The 12,458-nt window shown below is 38.1% G+C and overlaps 1 protein-coding gene across 4 annotated transcripts in view; it reads right to left on the reverse strand.

Moving 5' to 3' along the window:
- Nucleotides 1-262: 262 nt before the first annotated feature.
- Nucleotides 263-12,458, reverse strand: part of DTL (denticleless E3 ubiquitin protein ligase homolog) — a 43,807-nt gene continuing 31,611 nt past the window's right edge. The window contains exons 14-16 of one of the 4 annotated variants that reach the window (XM_019797433.2): nucleotides 4,474-5,306; nucleotides 2,195-2,305; nucleotides 263-2,091 (exon numbers count right to left, since the gene is read on the reverse strand). In XM_019797433.2, the coding sequence (XP_019652992.1) occupies nucleotides 2,207-2,305; nucleotides 4,474-5,306 (932 nt within the window). In that variant the 3' untranslated portion in view covers nucleotides 263-2,091; nucleotides 2,195-2,206. Of the gene's footprint in view, nucleotides 2,306-4,473; nucleotides 5,307-12,458 lie in introns of all 4 variants that reach the window. The other 3 variants (XM_034666892.1, XM_034666891.1, XM_034666890.1) reach the window with 3 other exon arrangements.

The following is a 12,458-nucleotide window of genomic DNA, read 5'->3' on the forward strand; positions in this document are numbered from 1 at the left end:
AGCTTGGGCTGGAAATACTTGTTTAGAAAAAGAACTACATCACTCCACCCTACTTCATCAAGTAATCCAAGCCATCTTAAACACTCAAGGTCTGACCAAGGAAGACGTATTTTATTAAAACCTCTTTCAGCTTGAACTAGATCATATTCTTGGGGGAAAAAAAATTTTATTCAATGAACAAGTAGAAGGGATTCTTGATTACTACTATGGTTCTTTTGTGTAGACTGCTTCTAGGTTAATGCAAAAAGCTCAGAAAAGGATATCAGATAAGGTAAAAGGCTTTATTATTCAGGATCAGCTCAAAGTCTGACACTGACAGAGGCAGGAATAATTATTATCTCATTACATTTGACCTTTGGCACCCATTTGAAGTACTAGTTTTCCAAGTGGGACATGTTACAGCCAATAGACTCTCAGCACAGTTTCTATCAGCCACATTTACCCCAGTTTTACTCAGTAGAGCTGTTAGGTGATGTTCAAGGATACAAAGAATATAATTATCTACTTTAGTTATCCTTCCCCCCCCCCACCCCCCACTGGCTTTCAAAGCAAGAGACAGGTAGCATTATTAGCAGATATGGTCATAAATAACACCTTTCCACAGCCTAACATTAAAAAATCAAACACTAATTATAAGTAGAGTTTCTAAATATTCAGTTAATGCTATGGAGTGCTTTGTTTCAAAAACAACAATTCTGTGGCTTCTCTATTTTTCTCCTTGCATAAACACATGGAGAATCCAAGTTTGATTCACATACGTAGTTCTGGTTGGTACAAGCTTAACTTATTGGCATCAAAAGAATTAAAATTTGTCATTAAGAACAGATTTTAAAATTATGACAAAAATATGAATAAAATCTACATTATTTCTCAGGGATATGGATAAAATGAATCAAGTTTCATGATTGCTAGGGGATTTCCTTCCAAGGACATAGTACACAGAAAGTACATGGAGCTTGTGTCTATGAAGTTATAAAGGGGAAAAACAGAAAACAACAGTTCATTTCAAGATGATTGATATGTACCTACTGATTAAAGGGAAGATGTTCAAAATATTTTGCAAATTATTAACTTAGAACCAATCTAAACACCTTCTATATTAAATATTTAGAGAAATTTCCATGACTTTTCAGCTCAGGGATATAATAGAGGGTTACAGTTTTTTATGTCTATGAAGAGAATCCAAAAAATCAAGTTAAAGCCAAGAATTGTTTTTTAGATTCTGGATTTTCAGTTTAGAGCTATGTTCTTTTATGAAAGTACAAATAAGAAATCATTACTTTTTCTTCAATATGATGACTTATATTTTTAAAAAGTTGCAGCCCTACAGAACTGAATTCAAGTTGAATTCAAACCCCAACTTTAATGTATGACTGTTGATTTTATAAATATCTTTGTCTAGTAAATGGCAAAAATTGTAACCTCTTATAGAACATGATGTTGGGTTGGTACCATAGTAAATTACTTAGTAAAAATAGAAGAACCTTAAGTCTCATATGGGAGATATATTTGGGGGGAAAAAGAAGCAAAGGTTTCTAGTGTTGTTCTCCTAGTTTCTCCAAAGAGTTGACGTTTATCACTGCTCTTAAAAAAAGATGATTTTAACTTAAGAGACTGTATTTTAACACTGAACACTGAATCAAGATAAATGTACTTATCTGAACATCACATTTTTACACATACTAAAAAAAAAAACAAAAAAACTCCCAAAAGTGTAGTGAAAAGATTATATAAATTTTAAATGAAACTATATTTGTTTGAGGCAGCACAGATCCAGAGGTCCCCAGCAGAAGACTTCTTCAGCAACCGGCCTTCACAGACAGGCCTCCTGCTGTGACCAGGAGATACTTTCCACTGTGCACCCACAGTCTCAGAGTAGCAAGAGACAAGTCTCACTTTTTGCCTCTACAAGCTGGGATGTCATTATTGTAGAAAAGAGGCATAATTTAAAACGTGAAGACTACTCATTCAAAAAGTTACAGAGTGATAAACTTACTTTATGGAATTAAACACAGCATTCATCCCAAGGAAGCTGCATATAAGCTATGGTAGAACCAGAGTGGGTAAACTTCAGAGTTGAAAGGATTTTCTCTGAAAATGAAAAAAACGGTAGCTTTCTTAAAGATTAGAGTTAGAGAATCACTCTGTTATATTTTTTGTCTTGTTTTAATGGGCCAAAGTTCAGTTAACTCACTCAGATTAGAATCTATAATTCTGTTGACTGTTCGGGACTGCAGTAGTCGTCTTGGGATTTTCTATGGAAGTATGTACAGATTTTCCTCATGGAGCTGGGAGTAATAGTGACCTAGAAAAAGAAAGTTTAGATTTTAGAGATTTTCTAAGATAAAGTTCAGCTGTTAACTTCAGCAAGTTATCACTAAAGGGTATTTTAAATTGCAATGCCTAGAAATTTGATTATTTAGTCAGTCAGCTTTCAGTCCCAAATATTTTGATGGCAATGTGTCTTTTGGCTGATTTGTACTGAATTTAATAAAAATTGAAAAGACAGTATGCAAGGATGGAAGGGATAGATTTTTCATGTGAACATAAAATATTTACCAGTTAAACCTCCTAGTAGGAACCAAAGGTTGTAATAACCATCCTCCTTGAAATAAATGAGTAAATCACCCTCCCAAATTTACAAATGGGATAGCGATTCAAATGACAGCTGTACCCTCTTTTGAAGAAATCTACATTATCATCATGCACATAAAGCAGAAAATTCTTTTAAAGAAACTTTAGCTTCAAGGACTGAAATTATAAAACCAGAAATATATGTGACCAGCACACTATTTTTAAAAGCCTTTAAAATTCACACATTAGTGGAAACAATTTTGCATTGAAATTATTTTTCTGCTAACACACAGCTGAGACCAGTTCCTCTGGAAAAAAATAAGAATTTTGGTTAGGGGCAAAAACAGATATGGTGATAATTCTGAGAGAAGAAAGGAAAGACTCCTTATAGCTATTTTTTTTTCATGTTCTATAGCAGGGTCTTGATTGGAGCTTGTGTTTGAAGTAATCTTTAAAATATTTCTAGTTTATTCTCCCTCTAATTATGGGATAGGCTTCATGACAGCAGGAGGGGGATATGAACACTTATTAAACTAGAACTGGCCTGAGGTTATCCAGCTTCTGCCTTTTAGATTCTTGGATTGGATTTTAATCATTCTACCACCTTCTCCTTAACACAGTGCAGGAGCTACTATGAAGCACAGCAGAACCTTCCTTAACCTGTCTCGGCTTAATTTGCAAACTGATTACCTGAAGCTTTTTAGTTCTTTTGACTGGTGCCCATATTCACCCAATGCTCATAGCTACTTCCCCCTCCACCATTAATAATGAGTCACTTGCTTTCCTAGGTTCACAAACCTATTTTCCGCCAGCAATACATGTTTTTGAAATTATTTAACTTAAATTTATGCCAGTCAATGAAATGAGTCCTAAAAAGGTAAGTGAAACTAAGCTGAATGTTTTAAAAGTATAGATATAGGTGAATTGCCAAAAATATTGGTGTGAGCAAGATAACTCTAAAAAAGATTGGGGAAAATCATAAAAATCTGGAAGGATTCTGCATTTAAATTGCTTTGTAAGTATTTAAGTTTCACTGTATTTTAAATAATCATAAACTGTAATTACAAACTGGAAATCTATTTGTGGATGTTGGCATCTTGCCCATGAATGTGAGCTTTACCTATAAAAAGGGGAGGGAACCTATAAAAAGTGGTGGCCAGGAGCTGGGAAAAATAAAAAGAAAAGATGGGGGTGGGCTGGGGAGGGAATAATATCAAACAAAGAAAAGGGAAGGTATCTTTGAATTGATATACTAGAGGATGATGAAGGCTTTGAGGAAACAAACAACAGGGCTGAGGGCTATGAACCCTGACGAAAGGTCTTTTTTTTTTTTTTAAATTAATTTATGTATTTGAAAGAGAGGGAGAGAGAGAGTGAGAGTGTGCGCCCTCAAGTGCAGGGGGAGTGGGAAAGGGGGCTGTAGGTGCAGAGGGAGAGAAGCAGACTCCCTGCTCAGCAGGGAGCCAGGAGGGCTGGATCTCAGAACCCTGAGATCATGCCCTGAGCTGCAATCAAGAGTCAGAAGCTTAATGGACTGAGCCACTCAGGCACCCCTGGACCTTGACAGAAGGCATTTTAATGGGAGGAAATAGGGTTGCTAGATAATAAAATACAGCAACACCCAGTTACATTTGAATTTCAAACAAATAAGTTTTTAATATAAGGAATTTTTAGTATAAATATGTCCCATGCAATATTTGTCCTGAATTTTTATGTGCTAAATCTGGAAACCCTAGGTATAAATAGATTTACTTAAAAAAAAAAAAAAAGAAAAAAAAAAAGAAGGCATCCTGACTTCTGAGAAGGGATTTATGTCTGACCTCTTCAAGTTAGGAAATGTATCTTCTCACTGGCCCCTTTCAAGTTAGGAAATGCATCTTCCGACCACCGCCAACTTACCGGGCCTGGAGAAGTCTTTCCACTCTGTCTCCTGGAATTGGGGGTCTGGGAGGATGGACTTCGAGGAGATGAATTCTCAGCCTTCCGTTTGGCTGCCATGGCCAATAACCAGTTTTTATTCTCTGGGGAGCTATTCTCTTTGCCTACCACCTCAGACCCTTCTCCACAAGATCCCAAAGGAAGAGGTAGTGTTCCGCAGCTTTCTGAAGTGTAAGGACTGGCAGGAGAAGGAGGCTCTGAGATACTCATACTAGCTCCTTCGATCTTGCTTGGTTTTGTAGGACCTAGAGAGTCCTTACCAAGGTCTTCCTGGTTACCAGCAAGGCAGCACAGGTCCAAATGAAGCTTTTCAACTGGGTCATCAAGCTCAGTCACACAGTTGCAACTCTTCACACACTTCTGTTTCACACTCTCCAGACAACTTGAGTCGAGTCTCCTCTTTACTCGATTTCTAGACTCTGAGCAAGCCACTGCTTGGGATGATTTCAGACTCACAGGAATGAGGGCTTTTCTTGGAGATGTGATCTTGGTCTCAGAAGTAGGTGGAGTGATGGGTGGTGATGACGATGGTGTTCGGGTCATCCAGTTTCTAATGGACATCTTGAAAGATGAGGGTGGCTTGGGAGAGACAGAGGAGACAGAGCCTCTTCTGCTGATGGGAGACCGGGCTTTGGCAGGAGGGGTTTTAATAGAGAATGTGGGAGTATTTGAAGGAAGAGGGAGGTCTCCTGCACAGCTTGGAGCACAAGCTGCTGATGATGGGGAGGAAATGGATGGACTGCTCTTTACTCTGGGTGCTTTGGCAGGAGTACTCTGGCTACTTGTCACTGTCACTGAAAAAAAAAGAGGGTCACAAAAATCAGAAGTGAAAGTCATAGGAAATTCCTGAATTATCAAGGAAAATTATAGCTAACTTACTCATATAGGAATGGGTTTCCCAGGGAGTAGGTTACATAAATCATTGGATTCTTACCACACCCTTGCAACATTTTCCTTCCTCTTTCCTAACTGCCCAGCCTCCTAACCACTGTTGTAAAACATATACTTATAAAAATCAAGAAAATACATAAAAATTAAAACAAATTTCAAAGTATCCAGGTAAACCCCTTTTAGCATTTTTTTCTATACTTGTGCATGTGATATATAAATCATACACCTCAACTTTTTTCTACACGAAAATAAGACCATAATGTATATACTATTTAGTAACCTGCTTCTTAGCATATTCACAAATATTTCTCACATTAATATAGATTTATATTATCATTTTTAATAGCTACCAAGTATTCTAAGGTAACAGTAAGACATTCAGGTTGTTAATGATATTTTGTTTTCATAAGTAAAGTTGCCATTAGGATTCCTGTATACACTTTTGAGCAATGCTAGGACAGAGAGGCACCGCCCAATGGCTCCCAAACAGAAGAGCACCGGCCCAAACTTTGGCACATTCATGTACTATTGACTTGAACACAACACTACCTCCTCTACTTCAGTTTCCATATCTGTTAAATGGAGAGCTTTTAATCTCCCCAAGAAATAATCCCATCAATTACTTGTTAAGGTTATTAGGCCTCACTTGGTTTTCCACCTTAATGTACAAATGGCTACTTTCCACAAGCCAAAGAATGCCAAAGAACATTTCAGAAACTAAACGCTTGCTCTTAGTAAAGCAATCAAAGAGTGGATAGAACTCTTCTCTATGTGTCCTGTCTCTTGTTTACAAGCAATGGCAAGTACTTCAGGCAAATTCTTATACACTTCATGCTTCTTCTCTCTTGGGCCCCACCACAGACAGTTCTGTATTTTCTTACTTTCCTTCTGAGTTTTTTAGATTTCTGAAAGTGCTCCTATCTCCAATAAATAACAAGGAAAGGCCATCAGTTTATTTTCTAAGTCACGAAGTCTTTGAATTGTAACTCTGATATTTAATTCAGTTTAATTATTGAATTGCATTTATATGCAATTGAATTTAGGATGAGCTGACATAAAAATACAATATCTCTTTTAGCTAGAATACAGATTTACAAGCATTAATTTCAGGCATTTAGTTACCTTGTATGTTCTACCCCGTGCTTTTTACTAATCAAGCAGTTTTGCCTTAAGACAGAAAAATTCTACAAACTGACTTTTGCCTAAACTTTCCCCATCAACCATAAGTTTAGAAATGGCCAAAGTGATACTGCTCTCACAATAAAGATCATTACTGGAAAACCCCATTTTTGTCATAACACACTAGACAAGGGAAGTTAGTGACAGGGACCTGTCCCTGAAGCATCTGGTCATAGTCCTCATACTCATGTTCTAGAGCTCGATTAATTATTATTTCAGGAGCACAGAAACTTTTCATTTGTTTCAGTCCTTAGTGCAGGTCAACAGTCACTGCACAGCCCCTATAGTCATTAGTTCTGTTAAAGTGGGCTGAAGGGTATGGTTAAGGCAGAAAGTCCTAAAATAGTATCGGTCTTACAACATGCAGATTCTAAGACAGGATTAGTGGAGAAGGAAACCCAGGCCAGGGGCAGCTGGGCCTGGGTCACGCAGATACCTAAGTTTCTGATACTTGAGCGGCAGACATCTGAAGTGTTTACTAAAGGTCGGTGGGGGATCTGATAAGGTGGAAAGCTAGGGCATTTCTCTTCCTTTAGGATATTAGAATGAAGGAAGGAGTGGACCATGGGGGTTCAAAAAGAAGATTTTATTAACTTGGAAGGCTAACAAAACTCTAGGCCAAATTTAAGTCTTTTTTTAAAAAAATACTAATTAGATTATTAAGATAATAAAAGTTCAAGGTAAAAAAAAAATCAAAGTTAACAGAAGAGAGTAAGGTGAAAAGTAAAAAGTCCTCTTTTTAATCTTGTCATTTTACTCATGTTCTTGTGCAAGCTACGATTTTCTATATGCCTGTTAGTACACACAAAGGCATATCATACCTTAAAAACCCAACAATGGATTATTACACACATACACCACATACCCTCCCCCCCCCCATCCTGCAATTTGCTCGTTTCTCTTAAAAGTGTGATCTTTTTCTCTGTATCTCTACAAATACATTAGATGTACTGCCTTCTTTTTAACAGCTATATAGTGTGTCACTACATTGGTCCATTGATTTAATATGACACGCCCATTTAGCATATCATCTACTGAATCTCCCCTGACCCTAGGCACTGAGATCTGATGAGATCTGATTACACCATAGCATAGACTGCATTACTATCCTAAAAGCTTCCTGAAAGTCAGTTCTTTTGAAGAATTATAGAGAGCTTACTAATAATCAGTCACTTTGCAGCTCCTTTCTGTATAAGGGTTTGCCATCTGGCTTCACCCCACCTTTTCAGCCCTATCATATACTCTGCTACTTTTGGATCCTGTTACAGGAGACTACTCACTGCTTCCTGAATAAGCTACGCACTGTCACATCCCTGTCTTTGTTCATGTGCTTTCTTGCCAAGTCTGCCTCTTCTTGGCCAGGCAAAAATTCTCATGTTTCAGGCTCTGATGACATCGTTAACTTCATTGTTACACAATTCACAAACTTCTTTCATTATGAAGAATTCACAAACTTCTTTCCTCCTCTCCCACAATAAGGCTCCTTTCGTTTATATAGCTGGGAGCAATGTACCAAACAAAGCTTTTCTATCTGCCTCCTGGACGTGACTGGGAGCACCTAGGGCGCAGGTGATGATGATCTACTCATTTTTAAGTCTAGTGCCCCTATAGCACCCAGAAAGGAATTATTAAACAATTTTTGTTAAACGTCATTACTGCTGAAAGAGATGACAGTGAGGTTCCAGGCATCAAAAAACACTCTTAAGTATTCTGCTGATGGTGAGAGTATAGCAAGCCCCTGAGAAAGAACAGATAAGGAAGGTTTCCTGCTCTTTAAGATAAGGACAATCATCTTTGTCACTCAATAATGCCTAGACCAGAGGTTCTCAAACCTGGCTGCATACCAGAAGTACTTGGAGCTTTATAAAAATACAGGTACTTGGTCCCCACCCCAGACCTACTGAACAATCCCTGGGGATACACAAACTTTTAAAAACTCCACCCCTGGCTATGATGCACAGCTGGGGTTAAGAACTATTCACCTTGACAGTGTTGAGATTGTTGGCTGAAACAGTGAAACAATAGTAAGTGATAGAGCAGGTGCTGGCTAGCAAAAGTAGGGCAGAGGGAAGAGGGGCTGTGCCTTGGATTTAAAGCCTTCTGGCTCGTGTGTTAAAAGGGCCAGAAGAGAAGATATGAAGCCCAGGATAGCTGTGAAGGGTCGGGGTGGCAATTAGAAGTTGGGAAAGCAGAGGACCATGATTTTCAAAATGGCAGTATGGTTAGCAGCAGCCAATCTGTTGCTGGAAGCTGGGTTACAGGGTTGAAGAGCCAATGTGCCAGCCTTTGGCATTCATGTGGGGTTGCTGCTCTGTAGCGCTCTTCAGAGGAGCTCTAGCAGCATTCGAAATGGAGAAATCTGGGTATAACTCTTGGTCAGGTTTTTTTTTTTTTAAATTTTATTTTATTATATTATGTTAATCACCATACAGTACATCCCCAGATTCCGATGTAAAGTTTGATGCTTCATTAGTTGCGTATAACACCCAGTGCACCATGCAATACGTGCCCTCCTTACTACCCATCACCAGTCTATCCCATTCCCCCACCCCCTCCCCTCTGAAGTCTTCAGTTTGTTTCTCATAGTCCATAGTCTCTCATGTTTCATTCCCCCTTCTGATTACCCCCCTTTTCTTTATCCCTTTCTTCCCCTACCGATCCTCCTAGTTCTTATGTTCCATAGATGAGAGAAATCATATGATAATTGTCTTTCTCTGCTTGACTTATTTCACTTAGCATTATCTCCTCCAGTGCCGTCCATGTTGCAGCAAATGTTGAGAATTCGTTCTTTCTGATAGCTGAGTAATATTCCATTGTATATATGGACCACAGCTTCTTAATCCAGTCATCTGTTGAAGGGCATCTCGGCTCCTTCCATGATTTGGCTATTGTGGACAATGCAGCTATGAACATTGGGGTGCATATGGCCCTTCTCTTTACTACGTCTGTATCTTTGGGGTAAACACCCAGTAGTGCAATGGCTGGGTCATAGGGTAGTTCAATTTTTAACTTTTTAAGGGACCTCCACACTGTTTTCCAGAGTGGCTGTACCAACTTGCATTCCCACCAACAATGTAGGAGGGATCCCCTTTCTCCACATCCTCTCCAACAATTGTTGTTTCTTGCCTTGTCTATCTTTGCCATTCTAACTGGCGTAAGGTGGTATCTCAGTGTGGTTTTGATTTGAATTTCCCTGATGGCTAATGATTTTGAACATTTTTTCATGTGTCTGTTAGCCATTTGTATGTCTTCATTGGAAAAGTGTCTGTTCATATCTTCTGCCCATTTTATGATTTGTTTATTTGTTTCTCGTGTATTGAGTTTGAGAAGTTCTTTGTAGATCTTGGATACCAGTCCTTTATCTGTGGTGTCCTTTGCAAATATATTCTCTTGGTCAGGTTTTTTTATTTCCTTTTTTTAAAAAAATATTTTATTTACTGATTAGAGAGAGAGAGCGCGCGCACAAGTGGGGGAGTGGCAGAGGGAAGGGGGGGAGCAGGCTCCCCGCTGAGCAGGGAGCCTGATGCGGGGCTCCATCCCAGCACACTGGGATCGTGACCTGAGCCGAAGGCAGATGCTTAACCAGCTGAGCCACCCAGGCACCCCTCTTGGTCAGGTCTTAACTCAAACTTTGCTTTCCTGTGTTGAGTTCTAAAGGAGGCAGTACTGCAGAATTCTTCTACGCATGTGCTCTAAACCCCAACTGCAAGTGTTTAAATTCTGGTTCTACTACAACTTCAAGGCTGTGTGATCTTAAAGTAGTCTAACCTCCTTGAGCTTCAGTTTTGGTTGTTTGGGGAGCTAAATAAGATAATCCATATTGGTCCCTAGAATGTGCTAATACTCAATAATGGCTAAATGTTGTTGTTGTTATTAGTTTGGTCCAAACTTGGTCAACATGTGTAACTTTTTTTGTGACTTGTCTTCTAAAAATAGGAATAATTAATGACACACTAAAAATACTTAGTTAAGCAACTCACTTTTCATTAATACTTTTAAAATGGTTACTGCAATTAACATAGAAATACCACCTCTGGGAATCTATTTTAATGGAATGGGGGAACTCTTAATTCAGAAACAAATTTTCACAAAATATCAGAAACAAAACATCCAACTACGAGAGAATAGCTAGATAAACTATGGAACATTTACTCAGTGGACTGTTTTAAATATTTTGCTAAAAAGATAACATAGAAAGTGCTTAGGACATCACGTTCAGTGCAAACATCGCCAAGAAATCCAAATGTATTTACAGTATAAACACGATTCTGTTAATAAGAATCTCGCTGTGGAAAAGGAGGAAAATCTCAAAAAGTAACTTAAAATGTTAATTAAAATTGTGAGTGGTGGAAACACTGGTGGCTTTTTCCTCATATGATTCTTCTCTTTTTCATCTTCCAAAATTAGGGAGAGATAAGTAAATATAAAGACAAGGTAGTAAATAGACATCCAAGTTTATGGATCACAAGACTTAACACATCATTAAGATGGTAATATTCCCCAAACTGATCTAAAGATTTGATGCAATCCACACCAAAATCCTAGAGGACTATTTCGTAGAAATTGACAACCTGGTTCTAAAGTCTGTATAGAAATATAAGAGGACAAGAATAGTCATAACAACCTTGAAAAAGAAGATTGGGGGACTCAGACTTTCCGATTTCCAAACCTGCTACAAAGCAACAGTAATCAAGACAATGTGGTATCAGCATAAGGATAGACATATACATCAATGGAACAGAAATGAGAATCTAGAAATAAACCCTTACCTTTATGGTCAATTAAGTTTTGGCAAGGGTGTGAAAACAATTTAATGGAGTAAAGAATAGTCTCTTTTAAAAATGATACCGAGAAAGCTGGATATACACGTATAAAAGAGTGAATTTGGATCCTTACCTCATATCATACACAAAAATAAACACACAACGGACCAGATAGCCTTAAAACTAAAAAACTCCTAGGGGCGCCTGGGTGGCACAGCGGTTAAGCGTCTGCCTTCGGCTCAGGGCGTGATCTCGGCGTTATGGGATCGAGCCCCACATCAGGCTCCTCTGCTATGAGCCTGCTTCTTCCTCTCCCACTCCCCCTGCTTGTGTTCCCTCTCTCGCTGGCTGTCTCTATCTCTGTCGAATAAATAAAAATAAAAATCTTTAAAAAAAAAAACAAAAAAAACCTAAAAAACTCCTAGAATAAAACATAGGAGTAAATCTTTGTGCCCTTGAGTTAAGCAATGGTTTCTTAGATACAACATCAAAAGCACAAATGACAAAGGAATAAAACAGATAAAATGGATTTCATCAAAATTAGAAAATTTTGTGTCAAACGACACCATTAAGCAAGTAAAAAGACAACCTACAGAATAAGAAAATATTTTCAAATCACTGTATGACAAGGGACTTATATCCAGAGTATATAAAGAACACTTATAACTCAACATTAAAAAGGCAAATAGCCCAATTAAAATACAGGCAAAGGATGTGCAGAAACATTTCTCCAAAGAAAATATACAAATGGCAAATAAGCACATGAAAAATTCTCTACATCATTAGCCATTAGGGAAATTCAAATCACAATGGGATACCACTTCGCATTCACTAGGAGGGCTATCCTTAGGAAGAAAAACAATAAGAAGTGCTAGTAAGGATACAGAGAAATTGGTACCCTCATTCTGGATGCTGAAAAAATTCTAGTATTACATTGCGTTGATGACTGCCTAACTCTGAATATCTTAAAGACCACTGCACAGTATACTTTAAATGGGTGGACTTGTGATACGTGAATGTATCTTGACAAGGCTCTAAAAAAAAAAAGCCTTAAGGGGAAAAAAGTACAGGAAATAAAAAGTAACAGCAGTCTACCATGTAACTCCATTCTGA

The sequence above is a fragment of the Ailuropoda melanoleuca genome, chromosome 8, assembly GCF_002007445.2.
Source record: "Ailuropoda melanoleuca isolate Jingjing chromosome 8, ASM200744v2, whole genome shotgun sequence".
NCBI classification, from domain to species: Eukaryota; Metazoa; Chordata; class Mammalia; order Carnivora; family Ursidae; genus Ailuropoda; species Ailuropoda melanoleuca.